We start from the raw sequence: 14,147 nt of genomic DNA, 5'->3' as shown, positions 1-14,147 counted from the left end.
GTGAAGTGGATGGATGAGTGTGAACTATTTATAAGGTAATCAGTAGTCCATATTTAAATGCAAAATGTAATTAATCCTTTTTTCCATTTTTTTATGGCAAAGTGACGTTAATACTCTTTACTTCAAAATAGTAAAACACTCAATTAACAAGGAATTGGGTAGGTGAGTCTATATTTACTTATAGTAAAACACTCAATTAATAAGGAATTGGGTAGGTGAGTCTATATTTACTTATATCTTAGTCATTTTTCTTTTTATTAGTTATAACTAAGATGAATTATTACTTTTTAAAATAAAAATAAATTTATCTTAATTTTATTTTCTTCAACTTAACGCGCAGAATAATTATAATGCATAAACTCTCATATCATCTAAGACATGGATCATCCTTTCGAAAAACAAAGAGTTAGTAATTCTTACCTTTTCAATAATACACATGCCTCCCCTAGTAATACATTCTTGTTCATGAACTAACGAACATGCAAAATTAAGATAAATTGGAGAAAGTTATAAGCGAAAAATTGGTTATAGTATACTCATCTCATTCACCATTTATAGATACTACAATTTAACTTGATACAGATTTTAAAAAAGTGTTTAACTTCATAATAAAAATGAGTGAAAAAATTAATGGAGTGAAAGACCCATTTATTAAAAATGAAAAACAACAAAGAAAAAAATAAATGTATGTCTTCAAATGGTGGAGAACTAGCAAAACTGAGTGTCAAGTAGGTGAGTGACATTAATACTCTTTACTTAAAAATACAAAACACCTAATTAAGAAGGAATTATTGGTTAGTACTATATTTACTTAGAGCATCCACAATGGCAGCGAGTGGACTGGCTAGCCGATTCTCGGTGCTGGCCGGTCCGCTCGCCGAACCATTGCAGCAGGCGAGCGCCAAATAGGCGAAAAAACGGCGAGCGCACGCCGATTCCCGGGCGCTGGCCGATGCGCTCGCCGATCTGCTGGCCGACATTGCAGGCTCCCAATCGGCAAGCGATCGGCCAACCGATTTTTTATTTAATTTTCAAAACATTATATATACGCGATTTGCACGTCATTTTCATTCGCATCACTTGTTTTAACGAGTTTTCTCTCTATCTTAATTTCTGTACAAGAGCAACAAGGCGAAATGGAGCACAACAATGAGTCTACTCCAGTGACGAGCGGGTCTCAAACTCCCACGGTACCCGATGGCTCAGACGCGGGCTCAGATGCCGCAGATTTTGGGGTCCCAGATAGAGGCGACAACGGCGGCGGCGGCGACGGCGAAGAGTGAGGCGGAGGTGGGGGGCTCGTGTGTGGAGGAGGAGTTTTTTTTTAATTAATGTAATTTTTGTTTAATTAATATACTTTTTTTTAAATTAATGTACTTTTAAATTTATAATATTATTATTGAATTTTCTCGTATCTGTGTCGTAAATTTAATTCCGTATTGTGTGTGATTGTTAATTATTTATTTTTATAATTTTGTTTATTGTGGCTAGGCTATGGCTGACCTATTGCGTGGTCCAGTTGCTTGTCCTGATGATGTGGCATGGGGAGTTTTTAGTGCTGATGATGTGGCAGGTGGAGTTTGTGGCTAGGCTATGGTTGTCCTATCTCTATTGGAGATACTCTTATAGATTTCATGCGAGATGAAATTTCCCTTGTCAGCGGTGGCGATTGAGAGGAACGTTCCGTATTAGAAAGGTTCATCTCCCTTGTCAGCGGTGGCGATTGAGAGGAACGTTCCGTATTAGAAAGGATGTTGTCTTCCGTTATGTTTGGTTTTGTTTGTTTGATTAAAGGGTTTGAATGGAAAAACTTGTTACTCCCTAAATTGAAGTGTTTCAAATTGTTGACTCCTAATTTTGACGTTGTTTCTCGTTTCTGTTTGTATTGACTATATATATATAGATGTATTCAGCTTCATAAGTTAAAAACTGTTCAAAATCAAAACACTTGTAGTCCATTGGATCTTATGATCTAATGATCATATTAATGTCACATGACATCTAATACTCCTAGGTTAAAATTTTGGGTTACTAATTCACAAAATTCTATTATTAAATTTAAAAACTTTAAATAAACAAATCCCTAATCTATTGAATATAGAAGAATATTTTACCTATTTAATTGTATTTCATTGTATTTATTCCTCAATTTCCTTTTGGAGGAGTCTTATGCACTTTGTCGAGGTATAGTATTTCTATCTCTCTTTCACTGTATTTCTTATTTCTCTAAATACACCACAATTTGTTAGTTGCACCCAATAGTCCATAACTGTAATTTGGTGACATTGTACTCAGGTGGGTTGGTGTGGGGGGCGGGGGGCTTATAATCGAGTTGCAAATAGCAAAATTGCCCTCTTCATACATAGAAAAATATGTTTTCAAAAACTGTTGTATTAAAGTTAGTAGCTTAGTGGTTGTGTTGTTGGACTTTTAACCATTAGGTCCATGTACTCCATCCGTTCCATGGTAGTTGAGTCATTTCATTTTCTGCACTCGTTTTAGAAAAGGTAATTGAGTCATTTCATTTTCTACACTCTGTTCCATGGTAGTTGAGTCATTTCATTTTCTGCATTCGTTTTAGAAAAATGATAATACATAGTTAAAGTGAATAAATAGTAAAGTAAAAATGATAATACATAGTTAAAGTGAATAAATAGTAAAGTAAGAGAGAAAATAAGTACTTATTTTATACTTATAATTCTTATTGCATCTTATTAGTTGTATATAAAAATAACCATTTGAAATATTTATGGAGTTTAAATATTTGCTGTTTAATGTAGTATTACTTTTTTATTTTTATATTTTTAATTAATATGTTATTTAATTTAATTCTTACATATTATATTAATTTTTTGTAGTATTTAATCCGCTCCCTCCATAATCAGATTTTGGATCCGCCACTAATTGTACTGAATCAATAGGAACCAAAATAAACTCTCAAGTTCGATAAAGTTTGGGGTACAAAAAAAATTGGATATACTGTATTTTGTTTGTTACAGAAAATTGAGTCATGCCAAGGGAGTGGGACAGCTTATGGCACTGCTTCTTGGAGATTTGACTTCTCTTGTTACTGCTGCAATGTTGACTGACACCTTCCCAATCCCACATGATCATAGCAGCATTCCCTGCATGACTCCAATCTACTCATCCTCATCTAGACAGTGACGAACCCAGAAATTAATATTGGGGGCCTAAATTAATGTTAACGGCAATTGGTATTTTCAATAGTGTAAAATACAATTTAATTATATGCTATATTTACTCATTTACAAATCTGTAAATTATTTTTTACAATAAAATTACATTGAATACGGTTATTTCATGGAAGAAACAAAAAATTTAAGTAACAATTCTAAACAATAAATCTGCCGTCGGTTGGACTCAATCTTGGGTTGTCACCTTAGACGAAGAGGGTGACCAACTGCGCTACCTCTTTACTTTATAAGTCTGATATCTATGTATAATATATGCTTCATACTAAAATTGGTGGGGGACTATGGCCCCCTGGCCCTAATGCGGCTTCGCCACTTATTTTAGATAGCGGTTGCAAACTATATTAGTGCTAATTAAGAGCTCTTGTATGGCTTTAGTCGTGAAATTGGTAAGCATATTTGTCTTAGTGAATGACCCGCCTTATTTTTATGGGCCAAGAAAGCTCACATCGAAAGCATATGAGTTACTAAGTGGGTATTTCTCGGTCACCGGTTATGGTTCCTTTTTCCATAGAACCGGGTTCGGGTCCAACGTGTTTAGAAAATTAAAATTTTCGGTATCTAAAAGAATTCTAACAATGCTAATTTCTTATTGAATGGAAGTAAATGTATGTGGCCAGTGGCCTTCAACAAATATTTGAAGAATTCATATTTGTACTAGCACAAAAATACAAAAGATCATTCTATGCCAAATGGGCTTACGATCAAGTTCAACAGATATTAAATTTAAAAAGCCAATGTAAAAAATTAAGCCCACTTATTTGTCACTCCACTCAGCAATAAAAATGACTTTTTAAATTAGTCACAAATTAAAAGGGCTTTTATTGAAATTTACATTTGGGCCTTCTCAGGCTTTAATTCATTGTCCAAAATCTTATTGTATGGGCCTCTGCCATCTCTTCACACAGCCCATGAGTTGTAATTTTGATGTTTACATGACAATCGGATCATAAACTCCGTGTTCTCATACGTGTAGCAAAAAACCTAAGTCAAATAACCCTTTACTTGCTCGACGCCGATCTGCCGAAAATCCCGATAGCATAGGAAGATGGACATCGACGGTTCAAAGCTACAACGCTGCATTCGTTGAAAGTGACGTGACAGAGTTCAGCGTTATCAATTCAAATAACAAATCGCATCGATTTATTTGGTGCTCCTTCAGAATACATGATTAAGTTACCTTGTAAAAATACCAGATGAACCTTAACCGTGTTAAGTATATGTAATTTTTCAGGGACATTTACTTGTCCAATACCATTATTTCAACGTGATAAAAAAAATTAAACAAAATCAACTAGAATAAGAGATTATCCAAAATCAAATGGTCATAAATTGGGACTCCTAGTATAGTAAATGGGCATTTAGTATGTATATACTTCATTTAGATGTAATATGTTGAACATACATGACATGCAAGTGCATGAATGAATGGATGCATGGGCATATGTTGTTGCCAGCATGATGTGGTGGTCGTAGTCAGAGCTGAGTCAGAAGCGGTGGATGCCATTCCGCGTTATGGGTGGATGCTGATGATGATGGTGGATGATATACGCCATGCCCATATCCTTTATTATCTCCTAATCTAATGCATCATGACATCTCAATATTAGGTTATTTCCATGCCATTATTAGAGGTGGTGTATTTTATTTCATGTCATTTTCATGGTATTTAGATAGTTCTTTATGAACAAATTCTGCTTAACTATTATGATATATTCATCACTATACCTAATTTCTTTTCTATGGATTGGATTTATGTTACATATTTTTGGGTGATGAGCTTTGTGGGGATTCATTCATTAAATGCGATATTTTGAAGTGTTTTACTTAATTGGATACGCTTGTTATATTCTTATTTTGTATATTTAATTTTAAGATGTCATATGATATTTATTTATTGTACCACAACATAGTCACATTTAGATACTACTCCCTCCATCCCACAAGAATATGCATTATTTCTTTTTTAGTCTGTCCCACAAGAATATGCACTTACAATTTTGGAAACTCTTTTCTCGCTAATGAGGTGGGACCCATGCCCCACTAATATACTTTAATTACTTTTTCTCTCTATCTCTCTCTTACGTTACTAATTTTGCATTAAAACTCGTGACGAACTCAAAGTGCATATTCTTTGAGGACGGAGTGGGTATTATTTTCTAATCTTATCAGACAAAAAAAATATAATAACCACATATAAAAAGAAAACGTAAAAGATAGTAATATTTTATGTCTAAACATCCACTCAAACCAATCACCAGTCCATGAAGTATACTATATAAAACGATATTAAAGTGGCAAGCAAAGGTAAAAATTAACGAGCAACACAATACTAGTAATAAAACATTTCAAGACAAAAACAATAAAATGAGCATATAATATACGTACAAAGAATGATTTATTCAAAATCACTATAGAGAAAAACAAGATGCGAATTATTTTTTTTAAAGAGAGAGAAGTTGTTATCTTCCCACCCCTTCAATAAAAATATTCTGATAATCACAAATAACAAAAAAACATAAAAAAAATACATTTCATATCGAAACATTCACTTAAACCAATCCCCATTCCCTAAATATGTTGACCTGAAAAAAAGAATGCCAATCCCTAAAAATGTTGACCTGAAAAAAAATTGAAAAAAATAATCATTAAAAAGTTGTGATACTTGAGTGTAATTGATCGAGATGTAACATTGTGTGGTATACAATGAATATTATGATTCATTTTTTGACCATTTATACGAATATTCGTGGTAAAGTTAATTCAAAATGTGTATGATTAAATGCATAATTTTTAAGTACAGGGATATAGGCATTTAGCCCTCTATCGCTATAGTTTTCTGTGTGTGAATAAAAGTCTTATTTTTTCATTTTATTTTGTCATTCTATTTTACTTTTATATAAATATTATGTAGATTTTACATTTTTTAAAATTCATTTCAATCATATTTTATTATGAAATTGATATAAAAACAAATATTTTATTCTATTAATTTTTTCAGTTCACACTTTTTAGTGGAGTACTTCATATAGAATAATGTTGCATCTCAAGAAAATGACATTTAGTACCTCAAAGCACCGAGAAAGATCCGAAAAATGAAGATAAATTTTGATGTTAAAAATTCAATTTACCCATCATTTAAACTAATCTCCACAGACCATTAAAGTAATAGACTATAATTAGCAATTATGAAAAAATGAATTTTTTTTATGAGTGGGACATTGAGTTTTTTGTTACTGTGTTTTATTTTGCTTTTCTAAGTCACCCAATAAAGAACTACTTTTAGTGATTTATGCATAAATTCGAATTAGGAATTTGTCATTTTGCACTTTTCTGTTTTCGTCCAGCTGTATGATTTTAATTGTTTTTAATGTTTTGTAGATCCATCTCCACTAATATTTAATATGGCTTAGATTCAAACGTGGAAAGATAGAATTAATGAAAACATTAACCTTTAGAGATAAGGCATCTCCACTAGTATTTTATTTTATCTTTATAATTTTTAGTAGTATTTTCCAATTACATATAATATATAGGGTGTTAATTAATTAGTAATTTATACACACACAATTATGAAATATAAAAAGTACGTGAGTATAGAAACAAGAAATCAAAGTTGGACTCCACTTATTGTGTTTGTCCCATTTGTAGTGAATATAAATTTTTGAGCAATTAATATGAGTATTGTTGATATGTAGGCTATAATTGTCTTCACCTTTTTATATTTAATAAACTATGACTGTAATCACCAAATATTATAAACAAAATCGAAGACTAAGTAAGTTTGTGAATTATTTCTCTTTACACTTAAAGAAGAAATGAAATTATAAATTCTTAACTATAATGACTGTGGTCATAATTTATTAATTTATGAGATAGTATGAAAGAAAAATAGTTTGCAAAATATGAAGATAATATATTATAAGTATATGTTGCGTCTTGCACTTCAATCGCTGCGTGTGTTTTCTAAAGTTCTACAATCGTGTGAAATCCAATTTTTATTTCTCATTTTTGTTTTCAAATTGTCAGTTATCTTCCAAATTCGTGAACAAAGAGTTAGATTTAACATAAATCAACTACTACTACTAAATGAGAAAAACTAGGATTTATTATAAAGTTAATGTAAAAATTGTGTGTTCAATTTCATAAATCAACTACTACTACTAAATGAGAAAAACTAGGATTTATTATAAAGTTAATGTAAAAATTGTGTGTTCAATATTGAAATTGAACACACTTGAACGGAAATTATAAGATCATTGTATTCACAATGAAATTAACTAAACTTGAAACAAATGAAATTGAAAAATATTGTTCCTCATGTGATACGAACTCTAATGCATCATTAATTATCCAATAAAACACACGAAACATAGTAAAAGTATTACGATTATATTACTAGTTTTCAAACCAAAAAAAAAACAATCCATCCTAGACAAGTTTTCAACTACACATAAATTTAGAAAGCAACATTACAACTCTCGTAACTTTCTATATATACGATATTTCTATATCGATTTCGTTAATTTGTGTGAATGGAAAATGAGAAGTTTCAATCAACTTTTATTATGATTTGTTCGTCATATTTTGAGTGAGTGATCCGTCTTCATCACTATCAATTAATAAGTATTGCAACTGCCAATTTGTTACATTCAATTATTGTATCAAATAGACAAAGTCGTGACAAAGGCCACCACGCAATATTTTTAAAGCTTTTTCATGCTTGCCAAATTGCTCCTCGAAAAAAGTTTTTCCATGGTTCCCATTTTTTTCATTAACATGGCATGATTTAGATATATAGAATTCAAATAGTCTCAAATAATTTTGAAATGCAATAGTACTAGCTAGTAATTAAAGTGACTAAATAGAGAAATCAAGGCCACATTTTCCCAATATAATAATTTTCCAATCAAGACAAAGAAACAATCTACTTTTTTTACTGTAAATTCATGTCACTATTTTCGTGATATGTAAAAGTATAATTATATTTATGACATAATGTTTTCAGCCAAATAAAAACGTGGTTATTTTTTGGTTGTATACAATTTAATCAAAACAGTTAAAATAGAATTTTCGGAGATATTAATGTATTAGACGACGGCCGTCACATAAAAAGAATTTATAATAGAGTAAAGGCCAAAATTGGTCCTGAACATATAGCCATTTTACGATTTTGGTCCTAAACATTATCTTTTGGATTTTTTGGTCCTGCACATATGGACATTTGATCATTTTGGTCCTCCGTCAATATTTTCGTTAAAAACTAATGGTCAACATTATCTTTTGGATTTTTTGGTCCTGCACATATGGACATTTGATCATTTTGGTCCTGCACATATGGAATTTTGATCATTTTGGTCCTCCGTCAATATTTTCATTAAAAACTAACGGTCAATGGCCGATTTTTGACTAAAACAATGGGTTGGGTCGAGTCGTGTTTGGGTCGTGTTTGGGTTACACGTTAAGAAAAAAATAATATTTTCTTAAAATCTAAGCATAATATTTTCGTTAAAATCTAAGCATAATATTCTTAAAAAATTAATTAATATTTTTTAATTAATAAAATTAAAGTATAGTAATTTTTAATTAATTTTTTCATGAATTTGAAGAAAATATTATGCTTAGATTTTATTAAAAATAATTTTTTAATTATTTAATTTTATTATATAGATTTAATATTAGTATACTTTAATTTTATTGTTTTGATTAAAAAATAATTATTTTAATTTGGTAATTTTTTATTTTATCGTGTAATATCATGTTTAAATCGTATAATAACATCATGTTTTAGTCGTTATAATATTTTTAATCAACAAAAATAACTAAAAATTAAAGTTTTATAATTTTTTAATTAATAAAAAATAATTATTTTTTTCTTAACGTGTAACCCAAACCCGACCCAAACACGACCCGACCCAACCCATTGTTTTAGTCAAAAATCGGCCGTTGACCGTTAGTTTTTAACGAAAATGTTGACGGAGGACCAAAATGATCAAATATCCATATGTGCAGGACCAAAAAATCCAAAAGATAATGTTGACCGTTAGTTTTTAACGAAAATGTTGACGGAGGACCAAAATGATCAAATTTCCATATGTGCAGGACCAAAATGATCAAATGTCCATATGTGCAGGACCAAAAAATCCAAAAGATAATGTTTAGGACCAAAATCGTAAAATGGCTATATGTTCAGGACCAATTTTGGCCTTTACTCTTTATAATATCATTACTAATAATGATTAAAATAATTGCATGAATAAGACATTTGATTTTGTCCAGAAGGAAAATAAGCAAAACTTTGGAGGGCCAGACCAATTCTAAAACTTAACATGACTTAATTATTCCTAACATCATTAATTTTATACATTATTTAATTAATGCATATGTAGATAAGTTTATAACAACCTTTTCCATGTACAAAATTGATTACTAAATTATATTTGATATTATTCAATTCGCGTCGATAGAAATTCACAACCGAAAATTCAAGAGCATAAATTGATTCCAATACTTTTTCAGTTGAAGTTAAAGTATATATACGAAGTTAGTTTATTTGATTTAGTTTTAATTTATAAATTACCAATTGTCATACATAATAAGTAGCTAAAATCACAATTCCAATGCATACTAACTTTAATTGATCAATAATAGTGGATCCAATAAATCAGTTTATTTCAAAATCACGGATTATTTATTTACTAATCAATATTGATCAATATACAAGGATCTACCTACATATATATATACATGTATTGAGTTAAAATAATTTGTTATTCTTCATAAAAGTAATAGTCTTACTCTTATATAGGGGTAGCGTAACTAATAGTCTAATACAAAAGGTTTACTCAATATTTTTCCGAATGAGAAGTATATACTCTATGTTACACTATTAATTGCACTTTCTATTTCTCACAATTAAAAATTGAAACTCTATAGGTGAAGGCATGTAGCATATTATTCCACGTAGTTACATTACGGAGCATCCATTAGGATTCTCGTCACTAAACATATTATCGTTCGCATCCGCGCTCAAGTACGTAGGCGGCGGCAGAGGAGGCCCGGCCATGTAGTAGCCCATATTGGCACGACTTTCATGATGACGCATGTCATAGTCCTGATGTCCATACATCACCATGGGCATGGCATAGTGCGTTTGTGGACTGTAACTATTATGATACTCCATCTTGTTCGTCTCCACCTTAGTTTCGCCCGTGCCGGCCTCCGCCGCAGACGCTGCCACCAGTTTCGACTCAACTCCTTTTTTGTCGCCGCCACCACCCTCTTTTTTCTTTTCATCACTTTCTCCGACGATGTTGCTTTCCTTATCTTTCTTTACTTCTTCTTTTCCTTCACCTTCGCCAACGCCCTTAGCTTTCTCTTTCTCTTCTACGACAGCGCCTTCGGCCGCCTTCTTCTCTGCGGCAGGGGCGCCGTCGTCTTTTTTTGGAGGAACGATCTCAACTCCTCTTTTTAGCTTCTCTTTTAGATATGTAACCAAATTATTTACGTCCATTGTTCCGATCACAATGATCAAATCCTTTTGTAGATCAGTTGTTATTGAGTCAACACCTATGATCATGAAATAATTCCCACACATTAGATCATACAACATAAAATAATAAACGAAAGAGCAAAATATTCTCTCTTTTATTTAATTTTAATGCTGAAAAAATTTAGGGATATGGATCTTGATAGAAAGTGACAGAGGTCGTTTGGAATTCGAATTAGATTTTTGTCTGCTTCGAATCAATTTGAAAATTTGAATTTTGAAATATATAAATCTGAATCAATCCAAATATTAAATAAAATCTAAATACGTAAAATCAGTTTTTATTACTAAATCTAAACCAAATAAACAAAATAAAATATTTTAAATATTAGTTTAGAAATATTTAAATATTTTTAATACATAATTAAATATAATTACATATATTAAATAAAATCTGAATTTTGTTTTCAAAAATTAATTGGATCCTATTCGAAAATCCGAAGAATCCAAACGGAAATTAACTTTTTGATTAGGTCCAATTCATTTATTTGGCTTATTACTAGAAAGTATAGTACAAATAAACAAATAAAAATGAAATAAGATAAGATTACCAAACTCACCTTCAAAATTCTTAATTATAATCCTCTTTATTTTATGCGCGCATCCGTCACAGTGCAACTTTGTTTTCATGGTCACAGTGCTAACAACAACCTGAAAATTATAGAATCACAACATAAATAAACAAATAAAACTAAATATTAAAATATAGTCTTGAACATTTTAATTATATCTCCAACACACGCAAAATCACAAACCAATAAACTTATACCATAAATCTTATTAATAAAGTCAAATATTAAAGTAGAATTACCTTTTTGGGCTTGCTAATATCACCCTCTGCTTTCTTCACCTCACCAGCCTTCTTGTCGTCGGACTTGGGCTGAGGGGAGATGAGCTCCACTTTCTTCATGGTCTTGAGCTCAACTTTCTCCCGGAGCCAGGCGGGGTCCACATTTCCCGTCACCGTCAATTTCTTGGCGTCAAAGTCGGCCTTCACCGTCTCCACCCCTTCACAAAATGGACCACACCGCAATTATTTCTCCGGTCCCTACTTCGGCTTATCATGTCTGCTAGTAAACCCAAAAGGAAGCGTCGATTTTGTCCCATCGTCGGAGTGTATTAATTGAAAATGTCTAATTTTAGCTTACTGTTAGCTAAACTTGAAATAAATTAATAGTATCTTATTGTTTGAAGGTGGTTAGCTATATAACATGACGATATTTATGTGACGGACAAAAATAGAGAACTAAGATTATTTTTTACGTCTCAAGCGATTAAATTTAAATGATCTTATTTTGAAATGAATTTGAATTGATTATAACCAACGGTAAATATGTTAGTTGTTTAATTGATCCGAAAAGTTCTACTACTTTGGTTGCTACCAAATCAAGAAAATCAACAATTTTACATACATCTTCTCGATAAGGTTTCAATGTATTTTAATATCATAGTACTATCTTATTTGACATATAAATGAGGAATTTCATTATTAAAAAAATTAAATAAAATAGTTTGCTAGAAAAAAAAATATTTACAGCACCCGTGTGGCCTATAGTTGGTAAAGAGCTAACTAAGTATATTCATTAATCTCTAAAATCTACATTTCACCAACCACACGATTATTGCAATATTATTAAAAACTCTCACCTAATTTTTATTCCACTAAAAAATCATTTAAAATAAAATAAAATGAAAAATTAGTATTACCTGGTAAATGGCTGATGGATCGCCTCACTTTCTTGGCACAGCCATGGCAATGTAAATCCATCTTCAACACCACCGTGGTGGGGCCCTCTTTTCTCTCTCCACCGCCTCCCGCTGCCGCCTTCTCGGCGCCCTCCGCCTCAGCCGCCGCCTTCTCTCCTTCATTGTTTTTCTCAACTTGCTGAAAACAAACACACACACACACTCATCACAATGATTACAAAACACACACAAACACACACTCATCATGAAAGATTAATTAATTACCTCGCCCATTTGCTGCGAGAATTGTGATTTTTATTTTATTTTTTGAAGGAGTGAATATTTGTTTGAAGAGATCAAATGGAGGCAATATCTGAGATATATAGAGCTTGTTTATTTGATGAGGTGATGTGGGACCCAGGAAATATTTTTAAAATATGATTTTTTTGTTGTTGAAAGTGTATGTATATGTGGATGGTATGTGGTATGTGTGGATGTGAGTGGGATGGGATGGCATGAGGCATCAATCATGATGACGTGGGATTAGACTTGGATGACTAGAGACAATGACCTCTTGAATTTTTCCTTTCCATTTTGTTTTTGTATATTCTTCCCATTAGATGAGTGGGAAAAGGATTTTTAATCTTCTAATTATGAGATTATGTGTCTTATTAATTAGATTATGCCATTATGCATGTAAATATTTTATTTGTGTGTATTGTCATTTAGAGAATGATATATCTAATACTCCATTTTCTTGAAACATAATTTCACATGTGTAGTTTTAATGCGTAATTAGTAAAGTGAAAAAAAATTAAGGATAAGAATGAGATTTGATGTTGAACCAAAATCGAAAAATGAGATAATTGGTTTACGAATAAAGGGAGCATTCAACATTTTATGTAGATATGATTTAATAAAATATTGTGACGGATTAGTACTATACAAGAAAACACATACTCTTCTGTCCCACAAAAGTATGCATTTTTTCTTTTTAGTCTGTCTCATAAGAGTATACACTTTCTAATTTTGGAAACTTTTTCTCCCTAATGAAATATGTTCATTCTCCATTAACAATACATTAATTATGTTTTCTTATTTTACCAATTGTGCATTAAAATTCATGTCTAACAAAAAATGCATACCTTTATCGAACATAGAGTGTATGATTTTGATTGTTAAATAATACTACTTCGTGGAGTATATATATTTGAATTATAGACTAAATGAATTCTCGTCATGATAGACTAATTTTTTTAAAATGTGTTGTTATGTTTAGTTTGTAATATTGATACTTTAATTCAGAAGCCTGGCAACTCATCGTGATAGTACGTAAAGGAACTCTTTGGGACCAACCGGGTCATTTTGAAGCCAACTTGTCACAGGGACTTGAGGGAAAGAGTCAATCATAACCAATGAAAGACTTTAACCCTTAAGGGAGATCAATTATAGCGGGCTCCAATGCAAGAAATTTGTCCAATACGATGTATTCAATCCTGAGACCTGATTAGATATCATCACTCTATTGCTTAACAAACTCACCCACGCACAAGATTGGACTAATTCTGACATAACTAATAGTGTGCGTTTGATAAAAACCATTTATGCAAACATATATAACCAATAAAATTCCAAAATACATGTCCTCCAAAAAAAGAAATAAAAAGGCCACCAAATATGGACATTAATGCAGAGATGAT

At 31.4% G+C, this 14,147-nt stretch overlaps 1 protein-coding gene across 1 annotated transcript; it reads right to left on the bottom strand.

Moving 5' to 3' along the window:
• Positions 1–10,040: 10,040 nt before the first annotated feature.
• Positions 10,041–12,864, bottom strand: LOC121785706 (heavy metal-associated isoprenylated plant protein 6-like). Its single transcript, XM_042184116.1, has 5 exons — positions 12,733–12,864; positions 12,469–12,646; positions 11,573–11,769; positions 11,322–11,412; positions 10,041–10,781 (listed from the first exon to the last, which is right to left on the bottom strand). The coding sequence occupies exons 1-5, from the start codon at positions 12,739–12,741 to the stop codon at positions 10,180–10,182; spliced, it is 1,077 nt and encodes a 358-aa protein (XP_042040050.1). The 5' UTR covers positions 12,742–12,864; the 3' UTR covers positions 10,041–10,179.
• Positions 12,865–14,147: the final 1,283 nt, after the last annotated feature.

Source organism: Salvia splendens, chromosome 22 (assembly GCF_004379255.2).
Source record: "Salvia splendens isolate huo1 chromosome 22, SspV2, whole genome shotgun sequence".
In the NCBI taxonomy this organism is placed as follows: domain Eukaryota; kingdom Viridiplantae; phylum Streptophyta; class Magnoliopsida; order Lamiales; family Lamiaceae; genus Salvia; species Salvia splendens.
Note: the sequence above shows the minus strand (reverse complement) of the source record. Positions and strands in the feature narration are given on the sequence as shown.

Coding starts and splice junctions, on each gene's coding strand:
- LOC121785706 (XM_042184116.1), bottom strand. Junction 11,770..12,468: donor ATCCATCAGCCATTTACCAG/GTAATACTAATT, acceptor CATTTTGTGAAG/GGGTGGAGACGGTGAAGGCC. Junction 10,782..11,321: donor TATAATTAAGAATTTTGAAG/GTGAGTTTGGTA, acceptor TCATGATCATAG/GTGTTGACTCAATAACAACT.